At 38.6% G+C, this 24,571-nt stretch overlaps 2 protein-coding genes across 2 annotated transcripts in view; both read right to left on the bottom strand.

Annotated features, from left to right (window-relative positions):
• Nucleotides 1–24,571, bottom strand: part of LOC310929205 (copine-9-like) — a gene marked incomplete at both ends in the record, with an annotated part of 119,376 nt that overhangs the window by 90,940 nt on the left and 3,865 nt on the right. Inside the window, 2 exons of the mRNA XM_083891927.1 lie at nucleotides 11,818–11,864; nucleotides 19,649–19,689. Of these exons, the coding sequence (XP_083748053.1) occupies nucleotides 11,818–11,864; nucleotides 19,649–19,689 (88 nt within the window). The remainder of the gene's footprint in view (nucleotides 1–11,817; nucleotides 11,865–19,648; nucleotides 19,690–24,571) is intronic.
• Nucleotides 1–24,571, bottom strand: part of mtmr14 (myotubularin related protein 14) — a 123,732-nt gene that overhangs the window by 68,184 nt on the left and 30,977 nt on the right. The window lies entirely within an intron of this gene.

Here is a 24,571-nt window from a genome sequence, read left to right on the forward strand (position 1 = left end):
GTTCCAATTAACGCTGTTTTGATTCACACATCCGGTTGCGTACATTTTACAGCAGAAGAAGAAGAACGTCCGTAGTGGAGGTGTTTTGCTTGCAACAGTGTCTTCTGACTCTGGGAAAGGTGAAAGGTGTAAAGGGAGTCGTGACAAAGCTATTTTTAACCATTGTTGAAACAATGTTTAGGTAATGAGTAGCAGTGCATCCACCGTTCCAGAGGGGGAGCTGCGCTTCTTAGAGACAACACATTCTGTCTTCTGGGGGTGAGATTTCAGTCTGAAACAGCATGACTGACGAGAGCTTCAGTGAGGAGAGATTTTTTATCGGCTCGTTTCCAGCAATTAGGAGGTTTTTGACCATAAAAACAAGTTAATGTATGTAAGTAGACCTCCATAACTAACATATATGTGCAACAGGAGCCGCTTTAAAGGTGTCAGGAAAGAAGCAGAAAACTATTTTTCACTCTGGACAACAACCTCAGCGCAGTTATTGTCTGTGAGTTACACAGAGTCATTTCATCCACTGTTCACATCTAAATATTGATTAGTGGAGCTTCAGATATTAAAAGTACATGAAAACAAACCCAATGAGAGTTTACATTTTCCCTTTATCTGAGAAGCCCCTGGTGGCTACAAAGCCCAAAGCAGCTGTTTAGTTTGTTTATGCCTGCGGCCAACTCTGTGCCTTTTTTCCATTAACCTGTAGCACAGGAGATTACTTTTCCTATAAACAGTCATTATACTCTATTTAAGCTCAATTTTGCCATTGTATTTCCAACACTTCAGTTCCTTCTCTAATAGTTTTCTGTGGACATAGAGTGCACTGAACAAAACTGCAAACTTAAACAGATTTTCCAGACAGAAAAAGCGTCATTATGTATTTTTTAAACAGGATAATGTCTCCTAGTCACTTAAAAGACACTGATCATGTTCATTTATAACAAAGGAAAGATTGAAATGATTAGATTTGGGAAAAGTATTATAAGCACATACTCTTTCTACAAAACTAAAAAGTCAATATTTCTAAAAATAAACTTGAAGAGGGGAGAATTATGTGTGGGGTTTCTGACAGATGGAGTATGAGAGGGTTTTTTTAATGACAAAAGATACAACAGATGAGCTGCCTCCCTGTCTCTTTCTCTCTCTCACACACACACACACACACACACACACACACACACACACACACACACACACACACACACACACACACACACACACACACACACACACACACACACACACACACACACACAATGCATCTATTAAAAGGCACTTTCTTAGATGTTTTCTTTTGTTGAGGAAGTTTTTTTTCTATGCACTTTTTGTGTCTGTCACCCATCCAAAGTCTACACAGTTCCATTTTGGCATAGCTGTAATTATATTATTTTTCCCTTCCCCCTCGGTGTGAGAATTTGATTTCCGCTAATTGCATCAAAAAAAAGTGCCTGGAGCCTAATCTGCAAATGTGTTCAAACAGCCCACACACTACAAGATGGTGACAATACACACGTCGCTAGGAGGCTGCGGACAGAAGGATATGTATGCAGTGCTACTGTTCAAGAAGGAAGTGGGCAGCTGAGTGGGACCTCGAAGCATATGGAAGATCTCCAACTGTGGATGCACTCCAAAGCTGCAAGCCCAAAGAAAGCTCTCAGCTCTTAAATCAGCTAGGATTTATAAAAATAAAGAGCGGCGGAAAATTCATTTACAGCCAAACCATGTGTCTCAGTTAAAGAGCCGGGCATTCTCACAGCAAGAGAAGAAAAGGTCTCTGCAGAGATGGAGAGTCAGTGAAAGTAACAAAGTTATGAACCTCTTCACATCTTCTCACTGAGGGGAGAAGAAGCATTTCATGATATTTTTTCCACTGTCTTTGCTCTGACAGAGGTTTGACAGTTTATCCTGCACAGTTTCCAAATCCGTGCAAGGATTACTGTCCAGTGCTCCAGGCAACTGACATTTTCCCAGCAACCGAATCTGAGGTTTTAAGTATTAAGTATTGATCTCATTGTATAAAATATATTTTATATAGTGTTCCCCATAAGAGCAAAGAAGAAAACCGTTGTACTCAGTCACGACCAGTTAGACAAAAAAAAACCCTAGGATCCAGCCTGGAAAACTAAACAACAAAGGTATTATAGCAACAGTCACATTACATTCTGACACCAACAACAAACTTCTATAAAGCATAGAGCAACTTATTAAAGGCATGACTCATGTGTGTGAAAATAAAACCAGATTTGTTTAGACCTGGGAGCAGACCTACAGACGTTTGCAAGCATATGCTTAAGCAGAGAACACACACACTGTGCCTCTTCGTTTTCTCTTACACGTATGAAGCCAGTGGCTTATTGCTGTATCACCAAATGTCACCATCCTCTGACTGTATTCTGTGACTGATGGTAAGTGCAATGACGGCTCGGGCAGTGCTTTGAAATTTATCAGACTAGGTCACTTTGGCTGAGCCTGCCTGAGTCTGTTTTTATTTCCATCTATACTGCATGCGACTGTATACTAAACAAGCAGTAACTATGGTAACAGCTGGTTGCCAGGAGCAAGGAAACACCATCTCAGTGCAGTTTGTATGAAATGCATTGGACTCGGTTCAGTTCAGACAGAACAACGCGACCCTATAACAGAGTAGTGTTCCTCCCTTTATCCATCATTGGGTTTCCAAAGAAATGAAGTGATAAGGAAAATCCTCTCAGCTCATCTCTTCGCTCCGTGAAAACTGCTGCCATTTTCTCCACACAATTTCACCTGGATTACACCAGTGCTAAAGAGGGAGAGAAAGTTCTCCAAAAAAGAGAGGAGTGCTTCTACACACAACTTACCTACATAAGGGGATGCAATCAATAACATGTATGCAGCATCTCCTCCTACTTTCAACTCTATCCTACCATGACTGCACATGTATGAGAAGGAATGTCACAGGTTGCCTCTGTAGTCTTAACCAAGTGGATTCTGGGAGACAGATGTGGGCGACTCCAGTCGCAAGTTTAAGGACTTCAGAGTTGCTTAGTGAAAGACTCAAAGTAATATTTAGATTGCGTCAAATATTGAGGGGTTACTGTTTTTCGTATTTTGGTAACATTGGGTGTCTGATTTTGCAGACTTGCGTACAAACCTTCTAACCGAGTGACACCAACACCACTACTTAAATTCCGTTCGACACTTCAAATCCCACAAAAGGAAGGTACGACAAAAAGTCAGTTGGTCACTTTTTTAATCTAACACTAGTTAACTTCTTGGCATTTTTCGAAATCTGGTTCCGATAAGCCGTTTTTTAGCCTAATATTTGAAATGAATTTCCACAGTTTAATATTTAATCTCATCAACTCTATTTCTGGTAAAGACATTCGAGTGCGATACATTTTAGCTACAGCATTACTGAAAACAGAGATTTCTCTCACCAACACACACAGTTTCAGTTGAAATCCCTCAGAGCCGAGGCAGACTTGGTGTTTGTGGTGCTGAATGCAAACTGCCTCACAGTAAAAGTCTATAATAGTGATTTGTTCAAAACACAACACATATATACATATATATATATAATAATATTAATATATTAAGAAACTAATAATTGCATGAAAGTAGCACTGATCATCTCTTAATGATCATTAATACTTAAGTAATTAAGTAATAATTATGAGAGAGCTGCTAAATCCGACCATAACCATTATTGTCATTGAGGTAAAAGCCATTACATTTTTGGGTTGGGAACCAGGAAGTTATTTGAAGTTAATTTATTATGGAAAAGTAACAATACAATACTGTTTGATATATATATAGATATATATCTATATTATGGCATGCCATTCAGGAAATTTTGTATATATTGATTGAAACCTTGAATATATTGAATGAAACCTTGAATATATATAATGAAACTTGAATATATTGAATGAAACTTGAATATATTGAATGAAACTCGAATATATTGAATGAAACCTTGAATATATATAATGAAACTTGAATATATTGAATGAAACTCGAATATATATAATGAAACCTTGAATATATATAATGAAACCTTGAATATATTGAATGAAACCTTGAATATATTGAATGAAACCTTGAATATATATAATGAAACTTGAATATATTGAATGAAACCTTGAATATATATAATGAAACCTTGAATATATATAATGAAACTTGAATATATATAATGAAACTTGAATATATTGAATGAAACTCGAATATATATAATGAAACCTTGAATATATATAATGAAACCTTGAATATATTGAATGAAACTCGAATATATTGAATGAAACCTTGAATATATATAATGAAACTTGAATATATTGAATGAAACTCGAATATATTGAATGAAACCTTGAATATATATAATGAAATCTTGACTGACGTCAGACTTCACGGAAGTGCCTGCGGCCATATTGTGTAACGAGTGGATGCTGCAGCAATGAGTCAGGCCGCTCGCAATCTCGTTGCAGCAATATTAAACAATGAGGACATCATTAAGACACTGGCGAATGCGTGTGAAAATCCTCCCGATACACCTGCTCAATATGCTGCCCGTTCTTCTGACGAAGAAGTTCGCTCCCTCTTTAACTGTGGCAGACCGACTACAACAGCTGTTTATCAGGCCAATGTCAGCATGCCTTCAACCTCACAAAAGTGCCCCAAAACAGCCCCTGTGTACAATCTCCGGCCGTAGCCCAAGACACAAGCGGTAAGAATAGCTAGGCTTTATTTAAAACTAGATGAGGGCTCTCAGTAGATTACATATAAAGATATACATCATATTCTATATCTCGATGGAGCTATGATGAGCCCTGGTAACGGCGGAGATTGGTCTGATAAACAGCTGTTGTAGTCGGTCTGCCACAGTTAAAGACGGAGCGAACTTCTTCGTCAGAAGAACGGGCAGCATATTGAGCAGGTGTATCGGGAGGATTTTCACACGCATTCGCCAGTGTCTTCATGATGTCCTCATTGTTTAATATTGCTGCAACGAGATTGCGAGCGGCCTGACTCATTGTCACTTTTTGCTGCAGCATCCACTCGTTACACAATATGGCCGCAGGCACTTCCGTGAAGTCTGACGTCAGTCAAGATTTCATGATATATATTCAAGGGTTCATTCAATATATTCAAGGTTTCATTCAATATATTCAAGGTTTCATTATATATATTCAAGGTTTCATTATATATATTCGAGTTTCATTCAATATATTCAAGTTTCATTATATATATTCAAGGTTTCATTATATATATTCAAGGTTTCATTCAATATATTCAAGGTTTCATTCAATATATTCGAGTTTCATTCAATATATTCAAGTTTCATTATATATATATTCAAGGTTTCATTCAATATATTCGAGTTTCATTCAATATATTCAAGGTTTCATTATATATATTCAAGGTTTCATTCAATATATTCAAGGTTTCATTATATATATTCAAGGTTTCATTCAATATATACAAAGATTAATTTCCTGAACGGCATGCCATACTATATACATATAGATATATACATATATAGATATAGATATAGATATATATCTATATCTATATCGATATCGATATGTGTGTATAGATATATATATCTATACACACACATATATATATATACACACACACATATATATATATATATATATATATATATATACACACATATATATATACACACATACATATACACACACATATATATATATATACACACATATATATACACGTATATATATACACATATATATATACACACAAATACACACATATATATATAAATAAGTTTGCAATTATACTATATACTTTTTGAATCAATTTAAATTAGCCTTCTACCTTCAACTGAATAAGATGGATGGATGTTGTGTTGCTGTTATTAACCCCAACCCAGTTTCATGTGGTAATAGAAACGTTTTTAAAATGTAATTGGTTAATTTTAAAACAGCTGCAACAGCAACTTAATCAGCGGCCCAAACCTTAGACTAACAAGCACAGTGTTTATTATTGTTTGAATTTTTGAACATGTCAAAATCAGCAGTGACAGACATGATGGAAACAGCTGGAGCTCTCTTGCTCTTTCTCTCTCTCTCTCCATCAGTTTTCACTCCATTCAAGACTGATCGTGGTTCTACAACAACTTATGTTTTTGTTGTATTTTTCCATGGATTTTTCATTTATTTATTCTTTCTAGAAAAGGACAAAGAGAGAAACGAAGAAAGACAAAGACGACAAGTTGAGGGGGTTTAAGACACCATAATATGAAAGCACTAGTTGGGTTCTTCTTTTATTTCCAGAAAGTAATCTGCCAAGATGACCAACTATATAAGAGACGTTTCTCTTAAGATAACACAGATGAAGGACAAAATTAAATTGCTTTTCATCATCTTATTCCTGACTCATTACTCCAATTTAACTTTCCTAAGCGTGTAGTGAATTAAATTTTTTATTTATTAATTATTAACACGAAAGAAAAATGGGCCAAACTATGAGGATGGAATATCCAGCCACCCTTCATCTGTACACCTTATGTTTCCATGTATGTTTGCCATCAGACAGAAATGATTGCAGTGACAGCACAGCATCATTACCGTCACACTGATCCATACTGCTGTAAGAGTGTGTGTGTGTGTGTGTGTGTGTGTGTGTGTGTGTGTGTGTGTGTGTGTGTGTGTGTGTGCTCCCTCCCTGTGAGACTGATTGAGGCTTCTGTGAATGTGTGTGGATCCCCACTGAGGTGAGACTGATTTTCTTTGATAGCACAAAGGACACATATTATTGCAAGACACCGAGGCCAATAGAAAAGAGAGAGGACATGACAGAGACAGATGAGGGTTTCTGTGTGTTTTACACAGCACTGACCTCCCAAACCATCTCAGAGGATTTTTCCGATTCATGAATTCCTTTATTGGGCTGCAGCAGATTTTCACAACAGCCAGAGTTTTACACCGCGACTGATTCAAACACTGATCAGTGAGGCCATCGAAGAATATTTGCCTTGAAAGACCACACTATAATAATAGTTATCATTTGTTATCACAAATGTGTTGAAAATGAAAAAAACATCGGAATTTTCAATTTTAGCCAGGCTGCTGATTGATTTGGTCATCATTTCATCATCTAATCCCCTTTGATTTCGTCAGATTATTTATTTTATTTTACTTTACTCTCCCTCTCTAGGGTTTGCCACAGCAAATGATCCACATTTGATTTGGCCGAGATTTTTATGCCGAATGCCCCACCCGACATAACGCTCCTATTTATCCAGGCTTGGAATCGGCACACAGATGAGTGGAGTGACCAATTAATAATGAGTAATGGGGATTGGGTACCTTGCTCAGGGGTACCCTAGCCCTCGACCTGGTGGGGACTCAACCTGGCAACCCTTCGGTCACAAGCCAAGTTCTCATTTTGCTTAATTGGCTAAGGGCTGCCCCCAAAGACAATTTTACATATAGAATATGTAAAATGAGCCCTTAATTAGCCACAATCTACCACATATTATGCAGCTGTATGTGTAAATGGTAATTGTGACATTTATTCCTCGAGACTGCAGATACTGCAGGAATTGTTGCTTTTGTTTTCTGCTAATGTACAGTGTAGTGGCAGCGAGGAAACACTGAAGCTGAAACATTGATTTTAACTACCACATGGATGAGACTCTCTTGGAAAAATGTATTTATACATCTGGTATAATTATGCTATTAGTGCAGCATTGTTTTAGTTAAAATTATAAAATTTACCTACATATACTTTGGGATTTAGGCTCTCTGTACTGAGCTTTTGCCCTCTAACAGCGTTCATAAGAGCGTAGCTGCACATACGATGTGCGTAACAATCCTGAAAATATCTCTTGATCTCTGAAACTGAAAATGTTCTCGGGTTGTTTTTATTAGTTGTCAAAGCTGAACCAGTGTGAACTTTCCACCAAAGGGTATGTACAGACACATTTGTTGGCGCCAACATTATTAATTCAACTGTTGCTGAAGAGTTATTAAATTAAAGGTAGTTAACGCATATATACCTGCATTCTTTTAGTATGTCATACAGAAAAATCAATAAAAATCTGAAAATAAATTATTTATTGTTTATTTCCCAAAGATATTCAAACATAAAAGTCTCTAGATATCCCTGAAAAGAATATATCAGATATTCTGCTTATTTAAAAGAAAGAAGACTTGCCATTCAGTGGTTTGGTGACATGATGTGCACCACACTGAACATGAATCTAAATGATAAAGATGTTAAAAGGTAAAGGCTACAAGACCATTTCCAAGCAGCTTCATATTGATGTGACCACAGCAAATATCCTAAGGTCTATGGGACTCTAGCCAACCTCCCATGATGTGGCCAAAACACAATCGCAGGTGGACCAGAAGGAAACTGCAGATGGCAGACGAAGAGCCAGTGAAAACGTCCAAAAATCTCCACTTGTTTCAAGTATTTTCAGAGTTGCCAACAAATCTGTCCAGGTCTGTGAATAGAAACGCAGATTTCCCCGAGACTGGAAACGTAGAGAAGGTGCATAAGTCTAGGTCAGGGGTGTTCAAACCTTGTATATTGTAATCATTTTATTTTCCTTGTAACAATTATCATTTTCAAATGGCAATGTAACCAAATCTAAGCCACACAGGAGTGCACAAATTATTTTGCAAAAGAAATTCTGCTTTTCTTTCACATCTGGTGACAGATATATATGCTAGCTGGGTTGCAAACACAGGACGCTGGTTTCAAAGCACAACTCTTCTACCAGCTGAGCCAGAGCCAACTTTCTGTCCCAGTTCATCCCTGGCCATAAATAATAGATTTTAAAAGCTGCGGGATGTGATCTACCCCAGCTTTAACTCAACACGATAGAAGGAAATCAATTGTCTGAATGATAGACGCCAAGTTAGAAAATCTAAATCGTAGAGGTTTGTTGCATTATGATATCAAATAAGTGTTATCAGGACGCTGTCGTTTTCACTGTCTTTTCTTTCCTGTCTGAATCTCTTTCACATGCTCCACTCAAGGGAGGATTTCCAACCGACTGTTCTGTATAAAAGGTCTGAACGGGAAATTGAGGTTCATTGTTTTCCTCCTTCAAATCAGCTGGACATGTTTGTCACAGAGTTGGATTGATATTTTTCTTTTTATGAAAAGACGCGTCACACTTCTGATTCAGGAGCACTGAGGACTGTTCCACAACCTTTTAAAAGTGTACCCATGACAACAAAGCTACCAGTTTATTATTTATATATCCGACACAGCAACATCATCAACTGTAGCCTTTGCTGACTATTAATAAAGACCATAATGTATTACATTTGGCAACAAGCACCTGGTCTCACTTTGCACTGCATATATTACACTAAGGGCCTGATTTAGTAAGATTCCAAATAGAGAGCGCTAAATTGATTGCGCGAGCAGAAAGACTGCGCCTGTTACTGGATTGCGTTTTGCGGGTGAACTACTAAGATTGCGGCCGCAATTGACTACAGGTGCAGTTAAGACCGCCCTATTTAAATGAGGATTTTGCGCTGGTCAAGAGTTGTCCACATGGAGAAAGAGCAGACTCAACGGAAGCGCAGAATGAAAGCCACTGAACAGAAAGCACAGCTGACGTTCTACGATGAGCTGATAAGTGGGATCGAGCGATATGACATCCTTGTTACCTGGGTCCATAGGACCTCACCGACAGCTGCCAGGGAGCACTCTGCTGTTTCTCTCAAGATTACACATAGGTCTAATTTCAATGGATGTGTGACTTTCTTGTCAATACGTAAATAAATAAATACAGCGGATCATCACAACGGCTTTTTAGTCCCAGTCCGTCCATGGTTTCATCCGTGTTCATTCAGTCAGGCTGAGTTTCCATTACGCGTGCCAACAGCCTTTGATCTGACGTCAGAGGCGACGGGACAATCGATATAGATGATATATCTATAGCTGATTCAGATAGTTACATTAAATAGTGATTGTTGTGATTATTTATTGCATTTAAATGTGCCTGGAACTGGAAGGGTTAGGGCTAGGGTAACCTGCCTGTGAGGTTTTGGTGACGTGTGCGCACTGTGCCACCTGCGCTTCGCCGTGCACCGAGAATAGACCAGGTTAGAGCTGGACCCGTTAAGGTAAAGCGGGGTTCCCCGTTCTTCCGGTCTTAACCGGGGAACATAGGTACGACACCTCCTTGAACCACAAACTGCAGACCAAGGTAAGCCCATACCAGTACAAACACGCATTTCTCTGGATATCTATATTTAATTTATTCAGATATACCAAATAAGAAATTAATGTGCCTCATCTGTGAACGCGTAGTTGAACATGCTCCGGAAAAGCGTAATTTCCTGATTTACAAATATATAATACAACTATAAATAACCGCAGCCATGTGCGTGCACCGCTGTGCCAGTTCAGACCTGCCTTTCAAACGTGCTAAATATAGACGCAAAAATAAACACCGCAATCAGCTTCAGGTTTGATAAATCACTTTGCGCGTGCTAAAATAACATATTTACATTTTCTCCTCCCATCACACACAAAATAGCGTGTAAACGCCCCATATTGCATATGCATTAAGGCAAGAACGCTAAATGGGTTGCGAGTGCTATTTTGCCCGTCTGAGGGACGCACTCCTCGTTGCGCCTTGTTAGTAGATCAGCATCAACGCAAATCTGCGTGTTTGCAGTTTGCACACGTTTTTGCACGCGCAAAGCTTTAGTAAATCAGGCCCCAAGTGGAACGTGTACCATTGACCAGGCCAAATTATAGCATGCTGGCAAGCAAGGAAACTATAAATGTGTTATCTAAATGATAACAGCTGCTGCTTGTAAACAGATTCACAAGAGCAGTGAAACAGAGCCAAAGCTGTAAACTTCAACCAAATCAGTGAGTTCAACAATATGAGTCAGTAGAGCTAAAAGAAGAGGCAATTCATTGGAGCAAAGGTCAAAAACCTCCACACACTTAAAATGTTTTACTTTTATTCATGAGGGAATTATAAGTTTCACTTGTGGCTTTTTCAGGGTCACTCCGCAAAGTTGTTATTTACTGATTGTTTTTACTGGCTGCGTATGCATTTTTAGGAAATTGTCACACATCAATGATCTCATGATTACAGGCAACATAGCTATTTTATTTATTTATATATTTATTTTTAAAGAGCACATCACACATTTGCTTTAATGTGCAACATGCTGTCTAACCCGAAAAACATGTGGCTTGTTATAGGACATAACAGCTTGTTAGCTGGAAGCTTATGGGACTAATCATCATGCTGAGAAAAAAAAATATAAACAAATAAAATGTCACAATCTGGTTATAAAAAATACTACACATGACACATTTTTAAAGGGGACTTATTATATCCTATTTCTCCAAGTTAAACTAGTTCCCTGGTGTCCTAATGAACATGTCTGTGACATGCTTTGGCCAAAATACCATAAGGATGAAGCACCACAGCAGTTCAATCACCCTTGCAGGCACATTGCCATCATATACAACATGTATCCACATAAATCCTCTGAGGCTGGAAGTTTGTGTAGGACTCTGTGCTGCACTGTGGAGCCAAGAATATAACGTTTTGTGGACTTCCGGTTTTCAGATACCGTTGCCCTCGCCAGCACTCTTGCGTGTTTTACGGACAAAGCGGAGCTCAACAATTCCAGGAATTTAGCTCATTGTGACGTCCCAATGAGTGCGGAAGTCAACATTGTGTGTTTTATTTCCTGTACTTAGACTGAGGAGGACCACAAAAACATGAGTGAGTCATCTTTTTTCACACTTTTCTGACTGATAGAACTTTCAGAGTCCCAAATGTAAGGATCTTTCAATCAACAACAGTTTTCATCCACTCACCTCTCTCCACTCTTTGGTCCCCAGGCCTTGAACGTACAACACCACCACTGCAAAGAGAAAGATATATCATGTCTTAACTGTATTGGTTTTTGATTTTGAAAAATACTGATGTAAAAATCCTTTCTTGGATAATCATCTCTCTGCTTCAGTTGGTAATATTTCTCTAAAAAAGACAAGCAACTCAAAAATAACTATAATTCAAGATTTAGAGAGGCATACATATTTATAAAGTGTTCATGAATTGTTAATGAGAGATGTGACTGAAGTAAAACTGAAGTTTAAACCAGTACATACAGTAAAAGCTAAAAATGGTTGTGCTTTTTTTTGTGGGACATTGAGTTAATTATTAACGAACTGGAGGAAAACTAGATTTTCATTTCGTTCCTTTAGTCTCCTCCTCCTCCTTCAACCTGGTCCAAGCAGCCTGTGATACTGGCACAGAAACCCAGGTTGACCTCGTGATCCTGATCCTTTCTGCTCATCTCTTCAGAGAGGAAAACAAAAACGGAGGGAAGGGGAAGTGGGACAAACTAAATTAATAATACCAAAACAGAGAGGGGAGGTTGTGGATGCACGGCTTTTTCGAGCAATTCGGGCAAGAACGAGAATAAAGAGACACACATTTATGAGTCAGAGACACACTGCGTGTGCGTGTAGTGTGTAAATACCTAATAAATATTTACAGAAAACTCGTACTATGATGAGACAGAAGCTCAAGGATATTTTACAAGACGTCAGACAATCTGGACAGGAAGTCACAGAGTCAGATGATATAAAACAGACTGACATTTTGATTCCCTTTGTCCTCTGACGGTTTGCTGTAGCACATTTGGAGCAGTGAGGTCTTGAAAAAGTGTGCAGTGGTTGTGAGCGGATTACAGCGGAGGCGTGTGACAACCCTGTCCTGCATGAACAAACGTAAAGCTTCATTTGTAGGGTTTGTTCTTGGTCAAGTAATATTTTTTTGTTTAGTTTTGGAGGGCTGACTGTACACAATGACCTTTGTTGAATGTATTTATGACTACACTTTAGTTTTTATTGAAAGTGTTCCCTTTATACAGGTGTAAAACCAACATAAATACAAAAATAAAGAAGCGGGAGTTACATTCCAAGCAATCCCTTCCTATTTTTTCCTGTAGACTTTGTTGCTCTTGTTTTTTTCTACAACCTGAGGTTAGTACCAGCACATTTTAATGTTACTATTTTAAGTACCAGTACTTTTATTTAAGTACAAGCACTTCTCTGTCCAATTCATTATTATGGCTCAGAGTAATATATAGATTTTTTTTTTTTACTTAACGTTCTTGCACACTATATCTAATCGGGCAGATTATCAACTGTGGCGCTCCCAAAGGGAAAAGCCAAAAGGAGGAGATGGGAATAACAATATTGATAAAATATACAAATACATACAAATAAACGGTCTGTGTGCTTGAAGTTTAAATAATTGTTTGAAATGTTTTTTAAATGTACACATTGACACAGGCTAGTGTGGCAACAAATTTGCTCAGCTGTTTCTTTCCGGGAGCATTCATTTACATTTAAATACAGTAAGATGTATTTAGAAGAATCTAGAGATCAGGCAGTGTTGACAGAGGGTTTGAGAAACTGGCTTATTTGCAGAGGTCATAGAGAGGTGTTTTTTTTTTTAGTAAAAAATATCTCTGTGGACGGTGGTTTGAACTTTTTTTTTTCGTCTGAAAGCAAAGATATGCCCCAACAGATTATTAATGAGGAGAACTTTATCACGGGGAGCTCTTCCTGATCAGCACGACCTGCCTCAAGGATGTGAGCTGATGAGAACTGCAATCAAATCTCTAATCTCAGCGGCATTACCTCAGAGATGACGGCACAGCTGAAGCAGAGTACACTCAGGCTGTGAACATACAGTCACACACACGGGGACAGTTTAGCGGAAAAGTAAGCAATGCGCTATTTTCTCACAGAAGGCGGCCACAGTCGAGTGTCCTCGGATTGCCCAGTTAGTCATTATCATAAAGGTTTGTGTATATTTGAAAAGGAGGACGTGCCCACTCAGCCTACTCGCAGATGCAGACTAATGAGCAACAGTAATGCTGCGTGTGAAGCCCATTCTCTGTGAATTTAATGCAGGTAATCAGGCTATGACACAGCTTTTTAACCTTTTTAAATAATATTGAGCTCATCATTAAGTCCAACCTGATTCATCAAGTGTTCCTGTAACTTTTGGTTGCAACCTCAGATAAAAAACAAAGCGGTTAAATACAGGTTATCGTCTGTTTGAGAGAGAGTCAGGGGTTAGAGCGACAACATAGAAGCTGCAGCAGTGACTGTTGAAGTAGATTCATGCTAATGACCAAAATGTTGAACGTTCAGAATCCATCAGGAGGCGAGAGTGAGTAATGAGAAAGGAGTCACTCATACTCCATACTAAAATAATCATCCAGTGCAATAGTTGCTACTGACCTCTGAGCTTTTTAAGGTCTTTGAATTCAGTCTTTTAATATCAGAGCATGAAACTTTCCAGCACAAACACTCAGATTTGCCTTGGTATGGGGTGAAACACCCTTGACAAGATGATGAAGATGATCATTGTTATTAATATCATATTCAAATACACCTGTCACAACTGTTCCTGGTCTCTCCTCCGTCTTCCTCCTTCCACCCACCTCTCCTTCACCTCCCTCCCTCCCCTCCATCCCACCCCTTCTCTCACTCACCCCCAGTCGGTCAAGGCAGACGACCATACCCTTCGAGTCTTGGTTGTCAGAGATTTCTTCCTATTAAGTGAACATTTTCTCTCCACTGTAGCCAAGTGCTTGATCATTGTGTTCCTGTTTGTAAGGCGTTGACCTCATGCTCATACTGACAAATGTTCTTTTTTACACTCTTCCTTCTTAACGACCCAAAAAAAACATGACTGATCACAAAGCAGAGTTTTATCAGAGCAGATAGAAACCACACCTTCAGTATCAATATATACATGAAAGCAGAATCCAAACATGCTCAAGGAAACATGTTTGCATCCATATCATTAAAATTTGATTAAAATAATTGAAAGTTCATGTTAAGCTCGAGTATGTTAATGCTGGACACTTAACAATTTATGTATTTGATGACAGGACATGAAAAATGTAGACGCATGTATTAACTTTACCATGTAACTGACATGAAGTCCTTCCCCGCATCCCCATCATGTACACTATATATATATATATATATATATATATATATATATAGTGTACATGATGTCTTAATGCTGTCGGTGTATATTTTAATGTTATCTTTGTTTTACATTTTGCTGAGAATGTGATGTTTTCACATTGTGTGTGAAAATATTACATTTTAATTGTGCCGTTGTCTGCTTCCCGCCCCGGGGACAACAGATGAAAATTAGCTTGTCGCCAACTGTGGTACAGAAATGAAGCTGCACCTGTCAACGAGACTAATCAATACATTATAATAAATAGAAACTCATTTTAAATCGAGTAGCAAGATATGGATGAGATGTAATTTGCAGCCATTCAGATGGCATTCGACCTCTAACACCAAGTCAGGTACCAATCGATCAATCTGTACACAATCATTACAAAGTATAACCATGTATTGACTTGGGCTGTAAACTGAGACGCATAACTACAGGCATTGATCTGCCAGGTTAACCGCTTCAGTCATTTATCAGTAGCCGTCTACACTGTGTGACATTATCAGCAGGTTTCGACCTCATTCCTCTTGTGGCCAGAGAGACCGGGGTCCAATAGAGCACTCTGACTGGGGACATGAAAGAGTTGTGGGGGAACTGAGGACACAGTCACGCTTCCCCCCTTTCCTCTAGTGGGAAGGAAAGCTTTGAAGTTCAAGACCCTCCGACATAATCATTACACTACATGATGGCTCTCCACCTCAGTCTACAGTGAAGGGAAAAAGGCTAATCTATGGCAAAGTGTTGGTTAGCAGCTGACCTGGTGTCCTCAGCAACAATGTGGACAAGGTTTTTGTACAGGTGAGCATTTTAGCTATCCGGATTAGAGACCTTTAAGCCAGATACACTTCTTGTCCTATTTTTCCAGGCACAAGGGGTACAATTGTCCAATTAACAATGAGCTATGGGGATTAAGTGCCTTGCTTAGGGGTAGGCTAACCCTTGCCCTGGCAGGTACTTGAATCGACAACCCTTCAGTCACAAGTCAAGTTCTCTTTCCACTTGACCATCACATGACTATTAAAGTGCACTGGATGAGCATGTAACGTACAACTATCAAGAAACACACGTGCAAAGAGCAGGGATGTCTTTCTTTGTATAAAACGACAAGATGAAAGTAAAACTTTGCCTTTACAGCTGACAGAAATAAACTGAACTAAATATCAGATTTATCATCATTTTGCTGTACACAGAACAGTGTAATGCAGACAAAAACAATTCTCCATTGGGATCCATGACAGACGCATCATGTGTGAAATAATGAAAACACCACTCAGCCCTGAGATTTTTCTTTCAGTGACAGTTGCATTTCAAAATAGACCATTTATGGTTTATTTATGGTGCATATACTGTGTTTAACCAATTGGGAAGTGCACGCAAGAAACGGTTTCATTTCTAAAATGTCCAAACTAAAATGGAGGCTGCACCATTTCCTAACAAACAGCAGGTGTAACTGGATGCAACACCTTTTTAAAATGAAAAGATAATCATGTGGATGTAGAAACTTCCTAAACCAAGGAGCATATTCTGTCAAAAATATTTCCTATCTTTCTCTCTCTAATCCTCGACATTCTAACTGATGTTGCAGCTGATTAATTAAAGATGGTTCAAGATAATCTCCCACATTATTGCCTGAAGATGGCACTCAAAGGACTTTTCAAATAAATGTAAAAAAAAATAATGGTAATCCTAAATCTGAGTTGACAGGTAGGACATGAATCAGATTAATATCAGAATCTTCAATTTAATGGCTAGAGAAATGTGATTCATAGTTTATAGATGAATACGAGCACATTGTAAAATGTCGTTAATCCTCAGAGATACCACCTGCCTGTCACTGGATTTACTTCAATAAAAACTTTATGAAACGATAAATTAGATACATTTTCATAACAGTTTATCCCTGATGACATTTACCTTTTTTTCCTCTTGCATAAGAAGCGACATTTTCACTAAAGCGGAGCTTCAGGAGGACTTTTTGATTATTATCGATTGTTTAATGGGATAAGGACTTTGTTGCTAGTACAGAGTCTGTGAAGTAGATCTGCAGAATGACTTCCATCACACAGAGAGTGTTTATGAGGCTGTGAGAACAAGGTCTTGTCAGGACACTCATTCATCTTCTTCCACTTTATCCTCCACATGAGGGTCATGGGGCGCTGCAGCCAATCCCAGCTGACAGAGGTAATGCTATGCAGATAGACACGCTTCTCCTTGGGTGCTTTCTTTCAATGTGGGAGGAGGCAACTCGGACAGGGTCATGAACCTGGATCTAAAATTACTCAGCCTTAAGTGTGTGAATGTGTGAGATGTATATCCAAAATGTTTATTTAGTTTAAAATAAACTGGAAATACTACATGCAGTTCTATTAAACTTTAAAAAGCAGGTAGCGGTAAGCATTCACACCGGCAACCACCAATACAGTTCCCATTTGGGCTCTAAATCAGTTCAGAACATTTGTGCTCTCAGCAAATCAGGTAAGTTACACTGTTCTCAGTCGAAACCTGAGCCTGACTCGAGAGTTTTACCGTGCCAAACTGTACCATGATGGAAACACTGATACATTTTCACTGCCGACATCATTAGTGGTGGGCATTGCTCAATGCCCACCAAGTAGAAGTTAACAGTGGCAAATCACACCGAGCTCCTGCCCACTTTCTGTTGAAAGCACTAAGGGAGGCAAAGTGTTCATGTATCCATTACAAATCATTGTGCTGTGCTCACAAGTAACACATACCATGAAAAAGCCAATCAAAAAGGAGGCTTGAAGTGTCCCCCACATCATTACATCATCTTCATGTCTGCTTTTGTAAAGGGGACTTGAATTAAAATAAAGTCTTGGGAGCATTAACTTTCCATTATTCATTGCACTTCAGTGGTGCATTGTCCCACAACAATAACTTACTATTACATACACAATTCACAGACAGTGAGACAAACAGTGGGGCTCGATGCTCGTCGGTGTTTATGCTCTATGGCCCTGGATAAATTTACTAAAGCCCTTATGTGAAGAGGGTTAATTAGCATTATATATTCTAATCCCCAATAGTGGTCTCAGCTAAACAAGCAGTGATGCCGAGTTAACAGAAATATGTCACCATGTAAAATATTTAACTCTAATATCGTCAGCAGTTGAATCCCATTGTATTTGGTAATGGCCTGATTTTTTCATTTTGCTGCTGTAACAGGGAATTCTTTGTTATCTACTTTGTTGCCTCCATTTTAGAATCATTACAATGCCATTATTCATGTTGTTACCTCCATATTTTATACTGTCACAACTGAGAGCGAAGCAGCCAGGTTTTTAGAAAAGTCAGATAGCACTGAATATTACAAAATATTATAAAGTAAAGTTTGTTGAATTACAGTGGCCCTGAACAGAAAATCTCTGCCCAAACACAACAATCAACAAAACATTGCTGCTCATCCGTGTTTGTACAAAATATAAAATATCAAACCTTGTGAAGCAACAATTTTACCATTTTGTCGGTATTTTAACAATATGTCGCACATACACAGATCTAGTTTAGCAGCAGTCCTCAACCCTCTCTCTCCCTCTTCCTCACAGCAGGAGTCTACTTTTTTCTATTCTTCTCTACAGTTTCTCATCTTTAAGAATATTAAATAAAGTAGAAGAGCTTTTTGGTGAATTACACTCAGTACTTTCACATGCACAGTTTAATCGAGCTAAGGCTGTAGTCTGACTAATGGCACGTTTACACTCTCCGAGTGCTGAATCAGCATGGAATGGTTATTTTGCTTTTCCATTAGCGATAGTACCTGGTACTTGTTTTAGTACCTGCTCAGACGAGGTTCCAAGCGAGCTGAGGCGATACTATGCGAGTGCCGTCACAGGACGAGGCACAAGAAGAAGAATGCCGAACTGTAGATCGGCTAGAAAGACTTAATCCTGAAAACGCGGGTTTATCTACAACATTTAACAAGGAAATGTCATCCTTTACCAGAGAGAGTAAGACAATGGCGAGATGGATCACGTCCAACTAAGATGAGTGGGATTTTAGTCGGACTAACACGTTTACATAACAGTAAGAAAACCGAATTATTAGTCTTAGACTAGTCTTAGTCCTACTAAAATCCGACTTTTAAATGCATGTAAACGCGCACTGACTGAGGAGTTATGCCAAGTATGGCACGGGTGCATCATCGTAGCTGAAAGATTGTGAACAGAACACTTGGATGAACAGTTTCCAGGCTACACTCCATAATCCTTTACTCCACAGTTGCAATTGTTATTCAAATGTTCTCAGCCTCTATGTTTCAGCATGTAAAACGTGTGAAGAGGAGAAACTCCACATTTGCTTTACACACACTTAAAGTGGTCAGTCGCTCTCCAGGGCGTAGTTACACTAATTGGGAACAAACTTTGATTGAAAGTATTTCCAGTCAATGAGCTGCAGCTGCTGCTTTGTTGTGGTCATTAAAGCTCAGAGAGATACACACAATATTAAATGCACTGATGCTTAACCACGCAGATAAAAAAAGTACATGAAGTGGTGATTTAATTACGTGCATTAAGGTGAATAGACAGTCAGTTTGCAGAGTGTGTTGTGTTCTTGTGTGAGAGGTGAAATCAAGTTGAATCCACAGACATGAACAGTGAAGTCTATAAGAATGAGTTTGACAGTTACCAGGATCTGACTTGGAGAAGGTGTCCATGTCCAACAGGTTTCTGCAACAGAAGCAAAGGAATTGAATAATTAGGTTAGAGCATATCTCTATATATACACAAATAATACAGATTCAGTCATTCAGCTGGGGTGGGTGAAATAGTTTTGGCATTAATGGTCAAGAGACTTAGGGCCTGATTTACTAAGATTCCAGATAGAGAGCGCTAAATTGCTTGCGCAAGCAGAAAGACTGCGCCGGTTACTGGATTACGTTTTGCGGGTGAACTACTAAGATTGCGGCCGCAATTGACTACAGGCGCAGAAGTAGTTAAGACCGCCCTATTTAAATGAGGATTTTGCACGAGTCAAGAGTTGTCAACATGGAGAAAGAGCAGACTCAACGGAAGCGCAGAATGAAATTTGAAGCCACTGAACAGAAAGCACTCATTCTGCAATGAGCTGATAACTGGGATCGAGCCATATATGACGTCCTTGTTCCCCGGGTCCATAGGACCTTTTTATATTATTATTATTATTATTATTATTATTATAATCCTGCGTCGGTATGATGGACAGCTCCATCATTACCCGACATATCAAACAAAGAAAACTATGGACTATGGAGTCTCCCTCAAAATGAGCCAGGGTTTCAAAGAAACTGAAAGAAATTGTCAGGGGGTCATCCGTCACCTATGAGTGGGTTAGTCTTTTCATCTGATCCTGCCTACTGCAGCTTTAACTACACAACTTGATCATATCATTTCAGAAACAACCAACCTAGTCATCACCAGCACTCGGAGTACACTGGATGCATCTGCTGTGGCTGGGGTCAACCTTAAGGCGTCCACTTGGAATGCAAATTGGGTACCTTTCTCAGGGGTACCTGAACCTTTGACCTAGCGGGGACTCAAACTGGCAACCCTCTGGTCAAAAGCAAAGTTCCCTTTCCACTTGAACATGGGCTGCCCACACCCTACGCAATTATATTTAAATTCCATAAATAAGTATGATTATGCAACAACCCGAGTTATAATTTTAAGAATTAACTAAGCAACAGCTTTGTTATTATATAACTAGGATCCCATGAGACCGAGCCCTCCTTCAGTATTAAAGCGTATCTTACGTCACATGACGCATTTCTCTCTGTCCGAGGCAGAGAATGTCACCGTTAAACTCAGCTCCTGACACAAGATGCAAAGAAAAATGAATCACAAACACACAGGGCTATCAAATCCCTGTCAGGATCACAACCCTTATTCCTGTTCTAACATCCTGACACATTTGTAATGAATGAGAGTGATAAAAAAGACAAAAAAGAAGTAAGTGACAGACTGAGATGTCAGAGGGTCTGCAGGGAGCTGCACAATGAGCCTCATGCTCATGCTGCTATGACTGCGTCTACATAAAGTAAGCTCATGTTCGTATGTGGCCTTCAGTACAGTTGCCCTCTCTTGCCAACAGACTGAGAGAATCTGTAGCGCAGCGCAGAGGAGTAAAAGTCATATGGGTGACTCTATAAATCTGACAGAACTGAAAGAAATAGTCCCATACACGGGGTTGCAGAGAAACCTGAAGTCTAATGAAAAATCCATACACAACTCCTGAGCAACATAACCCTGTTCAGTAGTCCGTCATATACTTCACTCCATTTGTCAAGGAAATTCAATTCCATATTGTCGTTTGTTCGATATTTCTATTTTCAGCTGCCTCTAACGAACACTGTTCCCCGTAAGAACTGGACCGTCACTGGTTAAATGTCACTTGCTTGTCAGACCAGGACAGTCGAGTTAGGAGCTTTGAGAATAGACCTGTCCATCTCCCCAGTGCTTTAAACAATAGCACACAATCTCTTTTTCTTTTGAAACACAATCCCAGGTGATGAGAGGAAGATGAAGGAGAAGGGAGAAATAGGTTACGATGATATATAGCTCACTGCTGGACAAATTTCATTGAAGTCATAGATTTTTATTTTTTTGTATGTTACCAAAATCAGTTTATAACACCTTTGTGAAATTGTGACAGATCTTGCCACTGCTGGTGTTACGAGTTATTTTATTTAAGGTTAAAAGGTTAGCAGTTCAGGGTTTCTTTGAAGCCAGCACTGAGTGAGTGTTCATGTATCAAGTACCAGAGGAAGCTCACGTACCACGGTTTGAGAACCATGGATCCAAGTCAAGACGGTCCAGTCAGTCATTATGTGACCTGAAAGTCATTATAATTATTTGCTCTTCATTCCTCGCAGCGACGTGTCAAAATGGCTACTATGTAAATACTGCGTCTGTATTATATATATATATATATATATATATATATATATATATATATATATATATATATATATATATATATATATATATATATATATATATATATATATATATATATATATATATATATACACGTTTCTGTAAAATTACCTGAAAAAGCTCACAATTATTTCAATCTATAACATGTGCTTCTAGAAATGTGAAACTGTAACAAACTGCTTTCTGTGCAATTGCATTTCATTTATTCTATAGTCAAACCGATTTTTTTCTATAGTCAAAGTGATTTTCATAACTAAAGGAGAGCAGCTATGTAATTTTTCCCATTAGCCATTAAATGTTTTAAGAATTTCAAAGAGATTTAGGAGCCGTTTACTGAATGCTAAGTTATTTTTTGCCCCCCTTCTTTTTCTGTATGTATGTTACAATGTATATAATATTCAACATGTCTTTCATTGCCTTTGTGTTTTGTTGCGCAAAATAAATCAATGTAAACACACTACAATTATAAACCACCGCATCTACAGCATCCACTATAGTCAATTCCAGCCCCATTAAGGAGCAATTTGAAAATCTTGTGAGCCCACGAGTCAGGAAGAGACGGTGGGATAATATGGATGTTGTTAGGTGTGTTGGTCACGAGAGAGACGAGGTCATTTAATACTTATTATCTGAGCTGCAGACTGCAGAGTGGCTGCTAACAGGATGCAGAGGAGAGACACAGGTTTGGTTGAACACTGGCAGTCACTTATGCAAGACAGAAGAAAAGTGACTGTGACGGAGTAACACATCACATGACAACACTTTGAATCAAATCAAAGTCATTTTACAATCACAAGTCTCACAATCAAAACAATAAATAAAGCATCGTCATCATCATCATGTGCAAAAATCTCTTCAGTCGCCTTCAACAAAGAGCTCCAGCCTGTGAACTTAAAACTACTGGGTCAGTGTTGAGGATTTTCCCTCCTTTTCTTGCTCCTTCCTTCTCATCATATTGCACAAAGGGTCTCCCTTTCTATTTTCGTCCCACCGTGACGTCAAACAGGCATCACGTACGGCGTTAAATATTTAAAGCGCACGCTGCAGCCTTTGTGCCCTCGCATTAACATAATCCTACATAAACACACTCAAGGCTCCCTCGCGCTCACAACTCTCATTTCCCTTTTCCATTCACGTCTTATGTCTTCAGCGGGAATCTGTGTCGAGCATCTTGATTCGACTGGAAAAGGAAGACCACTCATTACGACCTGAAACACTGATACCATCATTTACTGATCATAGTGATGCAAATGTGGTTCAATAAAAAAAATGTTTTAAAGCTGATAAGTAAGAATGCAAATTAGGTTCCCACAAAATTAGACTTAATTATATGCCTACATGTCAATGTCATGATCAACTAAAATGAGGAAAGTGATATTAATTTCCTGGTTATTATGTTTAGGTACAAAAAGCCCCTGGTTCAGGCTGAAAAAAAACTAATAAAGTCAACATTTCCTACAAAAAAATACCACATTACATAAAAATACATGAAGTGAACCATGTTTGTTAAATTACAGCATTGACCGACACAAATTAAGTGTATTTCCACTTGCTCCAATGACCTAATGACTACTTACGTCACAGTTTTGATGTAGGAACCAAGTTCAGAACAACGCAGGGGGTGAGTGGAGGTAAAAATCCATTTAACGTATAAAACAAAAAGGCAGAAAATAAACAAAACAAGAACAAAAGCAAAGGGCAGAAACCGGAACAGATCAATACTAGGGGGAACAGGACATGAGAGAGAAGGGTGATAGTGTTTCTAAGGAAGAGAGACAACGAGACACAGGTGAAAGTAATTAGGGCGGGGCGTGTAATCTAGAAGGCGGGAAAGCAAATTAAACACCAGGGAGTGACAAGACAAGAGGATGTGTCAAAATAAAACAGAAAATCCACAAATACACCAGTCACTACAAGACCAAAATAAAACTCAAAGCAAAGAAATCATAAATAATTTCATTTCAAAAGACTGATCAACATTTTTCTGACAAACACTTACTCGATTAATCTATAATGAAATAATCATTAGTTGCAGCCAGAGGCGATTCTAGAGTCTGTAGGGGCCCTAAGCAAATATTCCCAGGGGGCCCTTCCAACCAGTGTTCATCACCATTATGTTATAAATAATCTGACACCAACGAAAAATGTGTTCAAAATATTATTTTCTTTCAAATGAATGAAATAACATGGAAAAGACCTTGTAATTAAAAAGTATGTGAAACTATAAATGTAAAGAACAATAAAATACTGCAAACAGCTTTTAAAAAACTATATAAACTTAGTAAAAAAAAAACATTACACTGTAAAGAACCCACATTATAAAACAATATAAATATATAGAACCACAAAATACTGTAATTAACTGAGAAAAACACAACATAAACTGAGTAAAAAAGATATGCATTACACTGTAAATAATCCTCTTCATTTTCAAACTTGCAGAACGATAACTTCACACAGGTTAACGTGAGGTGGGGCCCCTTTAGGGAGGTTTCCTACTGAGATGTCATTGCAAATCGCCCATTGTTTTTTAAGGGGGACGGGGAGGCGGCTGGTCACTGCACATTTCATTAAAACAGCCCTCAGGCTCCGAGTGTCGGGGGGCCCCCTATCAGCTCGGGGCCCCAAGCAGTTGCCT

The sequence above is a fragment of the Microchirus variegatus genome, assembly GCF_963457635.1.
Source record: "Microchirus variegatus genome assembly, chromosome: 7".
In the NCBI taxonomy this organism is placed as follows: Eukaryota; Metazoa; Chordata; class Actinopteri; order Pleuronectiformes; family Soleidae; genus Microchirus; species Microchirus variegatus.